This window comes from Propithecus coquereli, unplaced genomic scaffold (genome assembly GCF_000956105.1).
Source record: "Propithecus coquereli isolate 6110/MARCELLA unplaced genomic scaffold, Pcoq_1.0 Scaffold469, whole genome shotgun sequence".
Taxonomy (NCBI): domain Eukaryota; kingdom Metazoa; phylum Chordata; class Mammalia; order Primates; family Indriidae; genus Propithecus; species Propithecus coquereli.
This window is the reverse complement of record NW_012150496.1, coordinates 1,072,195-1,087,209: the sequence shown is the minus strand read 5'-3', so window position 1 is coordinate 1,087,209 and position 15,015 is coordinate 1,072,195. Positions and strand designations below refer to the sequence as shown.

General features: G+C 57.4%; 1 protein-coding gene across 1 annotated transcript in view; it reads left to right on the top strand.

The window, feature by feature from the left end:
• Positions 1–15,015, top strand: part of WNT3 (wingless-type MMTV integration site family, member 3) — a 46,227-nt gene that overhangs the window by 22,216 nt on the left and 8,996 nt on the right. The window contains exon 2 of the mRNA XM_012655244.1: positions 13,202–13,443. Coding sequence (XP_012510698.1) covers positions 13,202–13,443 — 242 coding nt within the window. The remainder of the gene's footprint in view (positions 1–13,201; positions 13,444–15,015) is intronic.

The window sequence follows — 15,015 nt, the reverse complement described above, 5'->3', positions numbered from 1 at the left end:
CCTGTTTCTCCCCCCAACACATTATTTTGTTTTTGCTGAACCATTTCAAAGTAAATTACAGTCATCCTGACCCCTACATTCCCAAAATGGAAGGATGACCCCTAAGCGTACACCGTTACCACCAAACAAATTATTAATGCTACGTAATGATGGGGTTTCCCTAGTCGCCCTCAAATGCCCTCATGGCTACGGGTTTCAAGCTAGTTCCCAGTTTTGATTGTTATTGTCACTTAAGTTCCCTTTACTCTAAAACATCCCTTCTCACCCCCAACGCACTTAAAAATTGACATCGGCTTTGGAAGAGTTCAGGCCGTCGTCTTGCAGGGTGTCCCACATTCGGAGTGTGGCCGGTGGCTTCCCCATAGTGCCACTCGGCTTTTTCTCTATTCCTCATGTTTCCTGACAACTGAAAGTTGCCTCTAAGAGCTTGGTTAGATTCAGATTCAATATCTTTGGCCAGAGAACTTTATAGGGGAGGTTGGGCCCTTCATATTGCGTCGGTTGGTATCATTCTATTGTCACACTTCTGGGGGACGTTTTTCATGATGCTGTTTCCCAGACTCCTCCCCAGCGGGTCTGATCTGCAGGGCTGGTGTTGGAGCCCAGGTGTCTGTATTTTTCAAAACTATCCTAAGTGACCTGACTGCCGTGGGCACAGCCTGCATCCCTGACCCTCACAGCCAGCTAGACAATGGTGGTCCTTGGTCCTCGGAAGAACACAGTGTAAGGGAGTAGGTGGGACAGTTGAGGCAGGTGAAGCCATCCGTCTGGGTGGCATCCAGGCCCCCATAGAGGAGGAGGATGGGCCACCCTGGGGCAGCTCCCAGCTCAGTTGGAGGTTCTCACAAGGCCGGGAGTGCCGCGCGCACTGTGCTCCCCAGTGCGCCAGCACAAGGCCTGGCCCAGCGTCAGCGCATACTGAATGGGGACACACACCAGGCTGGTGGCTCTCTGAGGAGCCCAGGGGAGCTGTTCTGAGAGTGAGCTCCCAGCCAAGCAGCGCAGCTTTCCGTGTTCCCTACTGGGCTGCTTCTAAGATTCAAACAAAGGATTTCCAGACTGCAGAGCTAGCAGCTATGTAAAAAGGCCCAGGGAACAAGCAGGGCCATCACCTGCTCCGGGGCTGTCGTGGAGACAGCCCGCAGGGTCTGGGAGGGGAGAGGAGAATGATTGGGCACTCAGGTGGGGCTGCTCTAGGTGAGGTCCTGGCAGGGAGACCAAGTCTGTTGTTGAACCAGGTGCTGGGCTTAACGTATGCAAATGAGTGAAAGGATTCCTCCCTCAAAAACTCACTTTTAGTGAGTCAATGGATGATTCAATTAAGTACATTTAAGGTTACCCCTGAGGAATGTGTAAGAGTTGGCGATATGACCAGAGGGAAGAGTTTAAATTGGAGACATTAAGAGGGGATTTTAAAAACGGACCTTGAGGGATGAATAGGAGTCGAAAGTGCACAAGAAGGCTGGGCAGGCTCTCGCTTGTCTTTTCCTGGAACTGGGCTTGAAGGGTAGAGCGGAGCGAGGACCCAGCAAAATCCTGCCTGGGAACCAGCAGACTTGGCTTCTCAGAACAAGCAACCTCACCCTGTAAGGCTGTCATTTCCCAATCAGTCCCTGCTGAATATAGAAAAACATTAGCCAGGTGCGTGCCTGTAGTCCCAGCTGCTCAGCAGGCTGAGGCAGGAGAATCGCTTGAGCCCAGGAGTTTGGGGTTGCTGTGAGCTAGGCTGACGCACAGCACTCTAGCCTGGGTGACAGAGCGAGACTCTGTCTTAAAAAAAAAAAAAAAGGAGGCCTCGGCTGTGCTCCTTGTACCACCTCTAACCAGTGGAGGAACATGGGGTAAGTCCCATTGCTCCTCTGGCCTCAGTTTCCTCTGAGAAACTGGACTAGATGATGTCCAAGGTCCCACCCAGCTTTGACACTTTATGGCCTGATGTTGTAACAGAGTAACACGCGCGGCCATTCGCAGACCGATTCTAAAGCCTTTCCAGGGCAAGCCTGTGCCCCATCCGCCCTAGTCCGATTAGCACGAGAACCTTCTCAGGCGGAGACTTTTATGTGATGGACTTTTGTTGAACATCTAGCTTGTACCCAGTGAACACACCAGAGACACCTGGTCCCCCCCATGGCTTCTAGAATGCTCAGCATCTCTGAGTTGGCAAGACTGGCCGTTTTGGAGGGAGCTGTAAGAGAATCACCCAAACCGATGGGCAGGAACGTAGTGTCCCAAGTCCTGGGGCCTCAATTGTCCCATCTGTAAAGGGCACAACTACCGTCTGCGTGTCTGAAGGCAGAGGCGGGACCACAGCTTATTGCTCCAAAGGGGTAGGACTCTACCTGAACACCTGCGAGGTCACCTGGGCTCACCTGTGAGTTTTGACCTGCTTGGCAAAGTTGGGAAGATGGCCCAGCTCTTGGCACACGCACTTGGGGCTGTTTCCCCTCTGTGGTCGCCAGGAAACGTGTGCGCCTGTGGTCTTGGTGCCTGTCAGGGAGACCTTTGGGGTCTGAGGAGTGAGGCCCCACCCCTGCATCCCTCTGGGGACGATGGCTGGGCTCAGGCTGTCCCCTGCCTGAAGGAAGCACCCGCAGCTCTGTGGCATCCTCTGCGGGTGCTGGGCAGGCCAGGGCTGCCGGACCCCTGCCTGCCGCCTGTCCCCTGCCTTCCTCCTGCCCTGACCCTTTCTCTCAGGCCTCTTCCACCTTCTTCCTGCCCAGGTCCCCAGCCTGCTCCTGGCCCACCCCCCAACTTGGCTGAAGGGGACAATCCCTCTCTTCCACCCTCCTCCCCTTCTCCACTCTGATCAACTCCACTTTCCTGTAAAATGGAAAGAAAAATAAATAAAAAGAAAAAAAACCCTTCATGCTCACAACACAACGAAAAACAGGTTTAAACATTTTACAGGTTTCAACATTTTTCAGGCCGCCTTGTCACATCTTATCAGATCAGCCAGAGCCGCAGGCCAGGAGCACAGGGAGCTGCTTTGGAGAACAGAAGCTGTAACATTCCAGCCAAGGCCCTGCCCCGCCCTCCCCTCCCCTCCCTTCCCTTTTCTCCCCAAAGAAACACCCCACAGGGCTCCCTGGGAGGGAGCACAGGCCGCAGCCTCTTCCCTCTGTCTGGGGGCTCGGTGAGGTGACCAACCGGTGGCTTTGAGCTTCTGCCCATAGCCTGTCCTTCCTCCCGTGGCTGCTTAGAGCTGTGGCACTCCTGTGCTCTCAGGTGGTCCCCGGCAAGTGTGCCGCCACCTCTGAGGGCCCCATTTGGCCCTGAAAGGAAACTTCTAGAAGTTGGGGGCAGAGGGGAGGTGTCAAAGTCTCACAGAATGTAGAAGTGGTCATTTGGCCAGCAGGGCCAGTGAGTTCTCTCAGAATTTGGGGAGAGGAAGATGAAGAGACTCCCCTGCGCCCTGGCTCCCGTGGCCTGTCCCCAGGGTCACCGCCCAATAGGAAGGCACGTCTTTCTACTGTGGGCGCTTTTCTTCATGTGTGTGGGTTTCCTACCCATGGTGTGGACCATGGCCTGGAACACCCCCTTCCCTGCAGATTCATCCCTAGACTGCCACCTTCCTGTTCCTGCCATGCTCACAGTGATCTTGGTGACACGGTGCAGGGTACCAGGTCTGGGAAGGGCTGGCCAAAGTCCTAAGGCCCAGATTCCAGCTGAGCCAACCTGAGGGACAGACCCTGGGACCCTGGGTCCCAGGCGAGGAGGAGGAGCCGCCTTTGCAGCTCGCTGTGGGCGGAGACGGGTCAGAGCTGGGAGGTGCCACCGCATGTGGACAGAGACGGTCCGGAGGGAAGACTCTGGGGACTGCAGGTTTGGGATGCATGCGGAGCCCTCACCAGCGAGGAGCACGAGGAGCACGGTGGAAGAGGGAAAGAGCAGAGGCAGGGAAGCGCTGCGTGACTCAGTCTGTCCAAGCACATCCGCGGGCCTCCACGGGACCTCTTGGGGAAGTGGGAAACAAGCCAGTCCTGAGCGCCTGGGGCCATGTCTGCTGGGCCGGAGGTGGGGTTTCAGGAGAGCCCTCCCCACCTTGTGGCCTGGGGCTCTAGCCCTCCCTCTGCAGGTGGCATCGCCACTCCCACCGCCAAGCGTCCAGGTTGGCTCAGCCGCCCCAGAGAGCTCACCAGGGAGATCAGGCCCAAAGTGTCACTCAGCTCTTAGCTCCCAGAAAAGGTCCCCACACTGAACTTATAGCTCGTCTTCCCCGGGGCTCCGGCTCTGTCTGGACATGGTGCCTGGAGGTCTCACCCACCCCAAACACCTCCCTGTCCTTTTCCAAAGCAGCTTCCCCTCACGTTCCCACTCTCGGTGGGAACCTCCATCTCCCCATTCATGCCCAGCCAAACCCGGGCTCCGCTTTCCTCCTTCCTCTTGTTTCTCGTGTGGCCACGGCTGATGGGCCTTATGTGTGGCTTCCTCTCTGTTCCTGAAGCCACTGTCCTGAGGTGGCCAGAGGGCCTGGCCACTGCCACGGACCCCGCTGACCTGGGTGGGTGGTTCTCGGCCCAGCTGCCCAACAGGCTTGCGCCAGACAGGTGAGACCTGGCTGCAGTGTGCTGCCAGGCCCCGGAACCTCCGTGGCATGAATGTCACCCTCAGCCTCCCAACTGCTTTCCCAGCCCTTGGTCTCTAGCGCCTGCCCCTTGTCCCATTCCGTACTTGGCTCACAGGGCAATATTCCAAAGGCCAGCTCAGGAAGCCCAAATAGAACCTGGCACTCTGGGCCCCTTCCTGGCCACTTTCCCCTCCTCTGCTCCCCAGCACAGCCCCTAGACCCTGGCTGGGGTGGACCAGCTGTGGTTCCCTCTACCATCTCCTTGCCTGGGCCGTCCCCTGCCACCCAGCTCCAGCCGAGGGCACCCAGCCATCGCACTCCAGCTCAGCAAGATGGCAAGGCCTGCTCACCTCACTCCAGGCGGTTACTCAGGCTGTAAGGGACAAGTGCTGCTGGACCAGCTCTCACTCATTCAAGGCGCCCGCAGCACCCAGACCTAGTAGGTGCTTGAGAGATGCTTGCTGGTCGGTTGCTGACAGCCGCTTCCCGTCTGGGCGCTCCTGGGTGTGGCTTCATTCATCCCCACGCTCCCCCGCCTGGAACTCCGCCAGACTAAGGGTCGCGCCGTCACTCAGTAAGTGTGCGTTGAGTGAACAGGCAATGAACGACTTTGTTTACCAAGGGAAGACTCTAACCTGCTCCGTGAAGGACCGGCTCCTCCGCGACTCCGCGCACCCGCAGCCTCTCTGGGCCCCAGTCTGGGCATCTGGGGTGACGTCAAGACAGGAACCCAGCAGGAGGCCCCTCCACCCTCACCCTTCTTTCCCGCACGCAAACATGGGTGCTCCCGACCCCTGCTGGAGACACAAGAGAGACGTGGCCCATCCATGCCCGTGGAGAGGATGAACGAGCGACTACTGGGAACAGCCCAGAGACAGCCCCACTTCTCGATGAAGGCAAAATGTACCCACTGGGGCATCTAGGCACCCTCCATGGACCACAGGACAAGGCTCCAAGTGAGCCCTTTTGGACTCAGAAGGAACTTTCTAACCTTGGCCCCGCACCCAGGTGCTGGGAAGGGTGTAGACCTGTGCTCGGCACTCACAGGGCGCACGTGTGCTCCAGCGCAGACAGGCAGACAGGCAGGGAAAGCGGTAGCTTGTGAGTCTTGAGCCGGGTTTCTCCTCTGGCTTTGTTACAAGGCCCTGCCAGGCCTCCCCTGTCAGCGGCAGTGACCACCTCGCCACTCTGGGGTTGACTCCTGGGAAGCTCCAAGAGTTGGGTGCATCAGAGCCCACCGGGCCCAGCCGCTTCCCCACTCCACTGGGCACACGTGCGCCCCCACACTTGTGGGCTCCTCTCCTGACATCCGCCAGCCATAAATGGCCTCTTGACCCTGGAAAGACAGTGGCCTTGAGATCCAAGGCCAATTCGTGGCTCTTTGCTTCCTGCTCATTTCTCAAGCCTTTCTTTTGCCTTCTGGAAGTTTCCATCCTGCCCCAGGCCAGGATGGAGACCCAGGAGCAGGTCCAGCCTCTGTCCAGTACTGCCCAGAAGCCAGCAGGTGGAGCACCTGGCACCGGGCTGTTGTGGGTTTTGCAGAAACGGTGAGGTCACTGCCCCAGGAGGGGAGAGACACAGAGGATGCGGCCTCCGACTCCCTCCCTGCTCCCCCCTCAGCTCCCATGTCTGTCATTTAAGACAGCGGTCCCCAACCTTTTTGGCACCGGGGACCGGTTTCATGGAAGACAGTTTTTCCACAGACCAGGGGTGAGGGGCGAGGGGGGCACGGGGAGCTGAGACAGTGATGCGAACGATGGGGAGCTGGGCTCACTCACCCGCCCCTCAGCTCCTGACAGGCCGTGGACAGGTACCAGCCTGTGGCCCGGGCAGTTGGGGGTCACAGATTCAGAGACTTTAAGTCTTCAGATCAGAACCTTAAGGTGCCCTCTCTCTGGGGCTGGCAGAGATGGTGAGGGCTCACCACGTGGAAAGGTGAGGTCAAGGGGCCCGTGATTCTAAGAGAGGCACGACAGGGGGAGGCTTGGCCTTGGGAGAAGGACGGGAGCCCTGAACCCTCTCCCTGGCTGCAGCCCTGAGGTCCGCCTTCTGTGTCCAGCCTCAGAGAAGCTTCTGAGAACATGCATTTATCATCCCCAGGGTAGGGGCCTGGCAGCAGTGGAAAGTGGCAACCTCCAAGGGGAGGGGTGATGGTGCAGGGAAAAGAGCCCTGGTGGTGAATGAGAGCCTGGGGTTCTAGTCCCACTTTCCTGCCAGTCAGCTGTGTGACCTGGGAAAATGACAAACCCTCTCTGGGCCTCGGTCTTCCCGGTCTTCCCGTGTAGTGGAGGAGGGGATTAGAGTAGATGACCGGCTCTCGAATAGCACCCTGCAGAGGGGCTCTCAGTGGGGGCCAAGTTGAAGGGAAAGTTAAGAGATGGGGATCCAGGTACCCCCTCTTTTTGCTATTTTAATCATTTTTAAGTGTACGATTCAGTGGCATTAAATGCATTCCAATGTTGTGCAGCCGTCACCAGTACGTACTTTCATCGCCCGGGTGGAGACCCTGGACCTATTAAGCAGTCACTCCCTCCCACTCCTCCCTTCCAGACCCTCGTAAGCTCTGCTACTTTCTGCCCCTGTGGATTTACCTGCTGTACACACCCGTGCAAGCGGGATCACAGAGCACTTGTTCTTTTGTGCCTCGCTTATTTCACCGAGCATGTTTCCAAGGCGCCTGATGTATCCGATTGTAGCATGTGTGAGAATTTCATTGCTTTTTATGGCCGAGTAACATTCCGTCGTATGGATGTACCACGTCTTGTTCAGCCATTCATTTGTCGATGGACACGGGTCGTTTCCACCTTTTGGCTGTTGTGAATAGCTCTGTCATTAACATCGGTGTACAAGTGTCTGTTGGAGTCCCCATCTTCAGTTCTTTTGGGTGTATAACTAGGAGTGGAATTGTTGGATTCTAGGGTAATTTGACATTTAATTTTTTGAGGAACAGGTCCCTCTTTTTATCTGTTTTATACACAGGGGAGAGGAGGGAGGTTGTGTATGATTCCATTTGGAAATAATGTCTAACAAATAAGAGACGTCCTGAGCCGGATGACCCCGTGGCCCTTCTAATCTCTAAAATCCCATAATGTCAGGAGGTTCCCAGGTAAAAAATATAGACAAGTGTGGGTGCAGGGGCAGTGCCCTGGTCTAGGGCAGGACTGCAAACCCTGGGTCATTCAGGGAAGCGGGGGCTGGTGGCACAGTGGGCACCCCCTGCGGCATGGGCCACTTCCTCAGCAGGGGCTCAGCCGTTGCCGGGTAGACGGCAGAGTCTGTGGGTCAACAGTGCCAGATCAGACCAGGCAGGATGCACCGCGTGGGGTGGTTTTGGTGTCTTGCCATGTTATGTGCCTAAGTCAATTCAGCATTGGTGAGGAATCTTCTCTGCCTTGTGCCTACCCCGCAGGCCCACCCTCTGCGCTCTGGCCTCAGAGGGTGCTGGTGGGTTGGGGTAAGCAGCGGGGGTAGAGGTGGGGGTCGGATGAGGCCCTATGCGGTGTTTAAGTCTGGCCTGCTTGGAGAGGGGATTTCACCCTGAGAGGTCAACACCCAGCTTTCCAGCGCTGCCCACCCTCCTGGCTGCCCCTGTCTGTCCTCGGCCCAGCTGGGCAGTGGGCGACTGGCGTGGAGGATGAGCTGTCTTCAGGCAGAGGGTGGCAGGGCCCTGGGGCAGGGCAGGGCCAGGAGCTGGGTATAAATAGCCCCTGGCCCAGCTGCGAAGGCCTGGCTGGGCCCTCTGCCCTCCCCCTCACCAGCTGCTGGTGCCAGGCAGCGCCCCAGTCCCCTTGGGAGCCCGGCCACCGTCTCAGATCCTAAACGTAGGAACTTCCTCCGCGGAACCGAGGAGTCTTGTCCTGTGTGGAGGTGGAACCTCCGGATGCCCGGAGGCCTGGCCAGAGAGGGGGCATCAGACTGGCCTCTTGGGAGCGGTCCTCCATTCCTTCCCTTGGCCTCGGGATCGGCGCACACCTACCATGTGCCTGGCCCTTTGGAAGGCCAAGTGTGCTGGGGTGTGTGTGTGTGTGTGTGTGTGTGTGTGTGTTGGGGGGCAGGGGTTGGGAAACAGTGGGAGGAGACACAACCTTACACCAGCAAGGCCAGATGGAATTGGGAACAAATCAGTTTGGCATTTTGCGATAAGGAACAGGAAGAATATGGAGGGAGAGGTGACTTCTGTCTGGGAGTTCACAGAAGTCTTTAGAATGCTGGTGACCCAGGGGGCAGGGTTTGAAGGAGAGGTCAGACACGTGCAGGGGCTGGCAGTGGAGAGGCGCTCGGGTGGAGGGCCCCGCACGTGCGAAGGCGCGAGGGGTAGAGCGCCCTCCACAGGCGAGGCCAATCTAACCGAAGCTCTCGCGCTTTGGCACAAAGAATTGAGGAGAAGGAGACCCACTGTGCTGCCTGTCCCGGGGGAACGTGTACTCAATAATGGGGACAAGGAGTGCTGAGTTGAATGAATGTGTCTGTGATGGTGGAATTTCGGGCATGACAGTGTGTGTGGGCAGGGGGCCAGGGCAGGGGTGGCAGGGCATGTCTGGGGGAGGGCAGCTACCCTGCAGAAATCAATCCCCCGGCCACGGCCTCATTAGCCCCAGCCCAGCCCACGGAGCTAAGCCCCAGAAGCCCTTGCTAATTACCGACGAGAGCATCCTGGGAATGTCCTTTGCCCTCTGCGTTACCTTGAACCATCAGCCAGATCCCAAATGTCTTCGTTTAGCTGTGAGGATGGAGCTCGGATCCAGGCATCCTTGCCAGTGGTGGATGGGAAGGGGACAATTCTGATGTGTCCTAGCACGTCAGGGATGGGAGGATGGGAGGAATGAGGTTGTTGACAAGGCAGGGGACAGCCCCCAAATGCATAACCATGACACCCATCATTTATCAAGGGCTTCCCGCGTGCCAGGAGATGGGTTATATCACTCATTCCTCCCATTATGTTCATGAGACAGATGAAGAAACTGAGGCATGAAAAGGTTAAGCAAACCCCTTGAGACCAGCAGCTAGGAAATGGCAGAGTTGGGTGAGGCCGTGGCACCCTGGCTGCCAGGTGCACAGTTGGCTGGACCTGGGCGGCAGGGAGGAGACAGGGTTTGGTGGGAGGATGGGAAGAACTCATCATCTGTGAGACTGGAAAGCTGTTCTCAGAGGACATCACACGTGGGAGTCAGACAAACCCAGGGTTTAAATTCTGGCTTGGGCACTCCCTTGCATGAGTCACCCAACTTCTCTGTGCCTCAGTTTCCTCATTAAAACAGGGATGACAATGCCTACCTTGCGGAGCTGTGAGGATTAAATGAGATACTATATGGGAGAGACTGCAGGTGCCAGCAAGAAGGACCCAGTGGCATCTCCTTCCTTTAGATGTCTGGGAGCTCTCTGGCCTCTGCAGCCACCAAGTCATGCCAGCCAGTGCCCAGGGCTCAGGTGCTCTGCTGTGCTGGGGAGACCCCCCCGCCGGGGCCCTCTGGGAGGAATTGATGAAACCAGGGAGCAGAGAGCCCCTCGGAGAGTCGGGACAAGGCGCAGCCTCACTGCGAGTGGAAATGGAGAGCCAGCGGGGCCCTCCCCACTCCTCAGCCCCTCTTCTCCACAGTAGGAGGCAGCCAACCAGCCCTGGTTCTGGCTGCGTGGCCTTGGGCAAGTTGCTGCTCTGGGCCGGCCTCTGCTTTTCCATCTGTATAATGGGCTTTGTGCTCTCTTAGGGCTCCTCTTGCTGGTTCTGCTCCTGGTCCAGGGCTCAGCCTCCAGCTTAGCTTGAGGGCGCCCAGGCCTGCAGAGGTGCGACAGGTGTAAGGCAAAGCCTGAGAGAGGGCGGGAGAGGGCAAGGACAGAGGGGAAGGGAAGCAACGAGAGGGCAAGGGAAGGGGCAGAGGAAGGGCCCCGAAGTGCCTCTTATTCTGGCCTCAGCTCCCTGTCCCCCGCCCCAGCTGTCCCATATGGGGCTTTGAGTCCTAAACACCAGAGGCGGGAGTGGGGCCGGCCTCGGCTTCTTCTCAAGCGGGTCTTGCCCAGCCAGGACGGTGCTACGCCGAGTGGTCTACATGGAACCCTTGCTCAGTTTCCCTCCCCAGTGTGTGCAGGGCGGCTGGGCAGCTGGCAGGGCAGGGCAGGGCCGCACATGCCGGTCAAGAGCATGGGGAGGGCAGCCTGAGCCCCGAGAGAGGCTCAACTCTGCCGCTTCACAGCCCCACAGGTGACTTAGATTCCTGGCCTCAGTTTCCTCACCTAGGAAATGGGACTGTGGCAATGATAATTAAGTTCCTACCTCACAGACCTGCATGAGGACCACATAAGGTAACAGACAGAAGCACTCAGAACTGTGCCCAGAGCATGGTGGGCCCGCAATCAATGATGGGTATTTTATTACTGCTCTAACCCGCTTACACCTATGAACAGGGCAGGGGCAGTGCTGTGTGTGCCATGTACCCATCAGGGCTCTGGGCTCAGTGGCTCCCACCCCCTTGAGCCAGGGCTCAGTGTTGAGGCCCAGCGTGCATGCCGGGACCCAGGTGGGCATTGCCCAGAAGGCAGGGTTGCCCAGTGGTTTGCCCTGTGGGCTCTGGAGTCATGGCCTGGGTTTCAGTGAGCAACTCCTTAGCAGCTCCGTGCTCTGGGCGGGTTAATCAACATGCAAGTCCAAGCCATCTGCAGAACGGGGCTCTAATGACGACCCAACTGTGTGCTATGGTTGTTATTAATATAAGGATTAAATGAGGCAAACACAAGGAAAGGGCCAGCCTGGTGCCTGGCACAGAGGAAGTCAGTGACTAGGCATTAGCAGGGATAAGTCAGAACTTCTGGCTGCTCCTTTCTTCTCTTTAAAAGGACTCGTGCTTAAGATCTGGAAATGTCTCCTAAATGTTACCACCCAAACTCCCCAACCTGGTTCCCCAATCCTTCCCCCCAAAATAAATAAACAAGTGGAAAATGAGGGGCTGCCTCTCCTGCTGATAACCGAGACGAGAGACAGCCCAGGGTGGACGGGCACTGTGCCCTTCCATGGTGCCCAGAGAGCTCTGTCCCTTGGAATCTCTGCGAGTCGGCCGAGGCCAACAGCAAGCTCAAGTGTGAGCAAGCATCCCGGGGAGCACGCTCTGATCTCCCACTGATCCGGCACCAGAGAGCCTTGGGCAAGCTAATTACTCTCCAAACCTCAGCTTCCTCGTCTGGGAGATAGTGACGTTCTACATGTTGAAGAATTGATCAGAAATGTTGCTTATAACAAAGTGCCAGGCACATGGTAAGAGCTGATAAGCGGCAGATGCTTGGTTCATCCCTGTGTCCAGCCCAGAAGCTTTTGTGTGCTTTTTCCTGACCTGCCCCTGGGGTCTCTCCTGGATCCTCTTTCCAAGGATTCTGTCCATCACGTTTTGTGGGGGACCTAGGTCAGTGCCAGACCAAAACCTTGGTCAGTGCTGGCTACAAAGGGAGAGGAGATGGGTCCTCATCTGCTCCTTCGTCCAGCTCACTCTGCTACTGACACACGGCTGATTGCAATTGGCCTTGAAGCCCACTGAGACCCACAGATCATTTTCTCAGCTTCTTCTACAAAATGTCATTTCTGCTGGTTCTGTGCTTAGGGGAAGGAAAGGAAAAGTAGTGATTCCTGCAGTACGCTGGTTTCCTAGTATTTTAAACTCTTCTTCCATATCCGTACAAGACCATTCCTCCTGTTGACTCTCTAAAATCTGAGAGAGGTTGACAGGACATTGATTGAAACATGAGGGGCAGAAGAATGGGGTGACTTGACCAAAGTCACATGGTGCTGGGTGGGGGGAGTGAGATCTCAGCTCTTTTCCTTCTTGATCCTGAGCTAAGCTTGTCTTAAAACAAAGCCAAGCTTCAATCTCAGGTGAGAGAAGAGGTGGAGCTCTAGAAACTTCCAGGGAACTGCAAAGATGGTCGTGGAGGCCCTGGAGGACAGAGGACCTGGTGCGAGCCGTTGATTTCTTGAGGAGATATGGGAGACATGGGAGGCTCTGGGCTGGGCCGGCAGCATCTGGGGAAGAGGCCGAGGCACTGCCACAGGTGGGGTGTGTGTGTGTGTGTGTGTGTGTGTGTGTCTGCGTGCGTGCGTGCAAACATGCACGCATGCAAGGGCAAGCTCCCTGCTGGGACTGATGCTTCTCCGCTTTTTCTGAGTTGGGGCTGGGGTCAAACCAGCCTCTGCGGCCTTCCTCCCTGCAGATTTGGGTTTCTTCCCATGAGTCACTGGAAGTCTCTCCGTATGGCCCCAGAATCCGGGACTGCCTAGGAAATTGCCCAGCCAACCCCTTTAATGCCCATCAGGGAAACTGGACCCAGAGCCTGGAAGTGACTTGATCTGGGCCCTAAATACCATCTTTCCAGTCCAGGGTTCTTTTCATGGCATTGCATTGCCCCCAAGTGTCCCCATGAGAGGTTTCTGCTGGTCCCATCCCCCTGCAAGCTAGACAGGCCCGGTCAGGGGGCCGACTTGCCTGAATCAGAGCTTTGCACGTCGAGGGGCAGCGCACTCCCGAGGTCAAAGGCAGCATGTTCAGGGGCCAGTGTTCCTCCGCCTACCCCAGAGGACTCACGGAGAAGAGACGGTGCCCGTGACGGGCTGCATGTTTTGTGCCTGCAGTGCCACTGCTCTCTGTCTGCCTGCAGGTCCCTGGCCCTGGGCCAGCAGTACACATCTCTGGGCTCACAGCCCCTGCTCTGCGGCTCCATCCCAGGCCTGGTCCCCAAGCAACTGCGCTTCTGCCGCAATTACATCGAGATCATGCCCAGCGTGGCTGAGGGCGTGAAGCTGGGCATCCAGGAGTGCCAGCACCAGTTCCGGGGCCGCCGCTGGAACTGCACCACCATAGACGACAGCCTGGCCATCTTTGGGCCCGTCCTCGACAAAGGTACTACCCCTGGGCTGGGTGGGGAAAAGCGTCACAATCCTGTGCCCTAACACCCCAGCTCTGTGTCCAGGGTCCCCCTGGGAGGGTGATAAAGCTGGTCATGACCAGGGGAGGGGCCTCCATGGAAAGTGGGTTGGGTCCCTCTCTGGACAGACCCAGGTTGTCACCATGGCTGTCACACCTTCCCAGGTGCTGCTGGGGCCTGGACAGCCTGAGATGCTCCAGGCTCCTGATATCTGAGGGCAGGCACAGAGGAGGCCACAGCCTTCTTTCCTGGTGGCTCTAGGCTTTGATGTGGCCATTTGTGACATTTTCCCAAAGCTGTTAAGTGCTATGCAAATGCTGCTTTGGGGCGGGGGTGGGGGACATTGTCACCCCTAGATCCCTTCCATATGCAAAGTCCTCAGGAGGTGAGGAAGCTGCTTGGCTTCCAGAGGTTTCTGTTGGTCCCCATGCCCTGTAAGCTAGAGATGCCCACAAACTGTGGCGCCAGAGGGGGCACTGACCTCTGGGTAACTTCCCAGCCGTCTTGCAACCTGGGAGTCTAACTGGCTGTGCCTCAAGGGAATGGGAGTCATACAAATTTGACCGTGAACATGAGGGAGGGATGAGCCGGGCAAATGCTCCCAAGAAAGGGCCTCGGGCTCGTAGTACTGGGTTGAAGATGAGGAGTTTAATGATCCTAGCGGGGCTGGCTCCCACTACAGCTTTGCCGCCCAAACCACCCAGCCTGGCCCTCCCTCCTGTTAGCACAGAGGCTGTGGGTAGGAGCTGCATTTACAGCCAGAAAGAACAGGGAGCTGAGAGCCAGCTGGAGGGTGGGGTACAGAGTGGGGGGATGAGCTGACACCCCCGTTTTAGAGTGCAACCCCGCTTTACCTGAGCCTCAGGTGCACAGGATCTGGCTGACCTACAGCCAAAATGCGGGCTATTGTCATGGGACAGGAGGGTAATTAGCAAATCAATGGATGATGATTCTGTTTACGCTTCTATTACCAAAGCTAATTATTCCTTGTTGACATGAAAGGTTTGGCCTCTTAATTGGGGCCAAGCGGCGGCGGTTTGCATTTCAAACCTGATCTCGTCGGTGTGTCAGTCTCAACGCTTTCCGGTGCCCCACCTCGGGCCAGGCAGCTCTTAATCCAGCAGCCGTGCGTCTAGACGCGCTCCCCACAGCGAGACTCACCTTCGCACAGCCGCGGGAGTCGGGCCTTTTTGCGCGTTACCCCTGCACCCGGTGCTTAACGTTTAACTCACCGTCGCAGGGTCTGGCACACGCGCTCAGCCCCGCATTGCGAGAGGGCAGGTTTGCGTCGCCGGGCGGGGTGTGTCAGAGGCTTTGGGGGAATTTGCTGACTCGCGGAGCGAGTGTCCCGCGCACACACACGCGTCCCAGTGCCCGGTGCGCAGAGCCGAGGCGGTGATCCCGGGTCCGAACCCAGCTTCAGGCCCACGTCCGCACCCCGCCGCGTGGGCGGCGCGGGGTTAATCTCTGCCCTCCGCTTGGAGCCGCGGGGTGGCAGGGAGTCGGTCTGTTCCGGGGCGCGCGTCCCCTCCCGCAGGGCGCAGAGG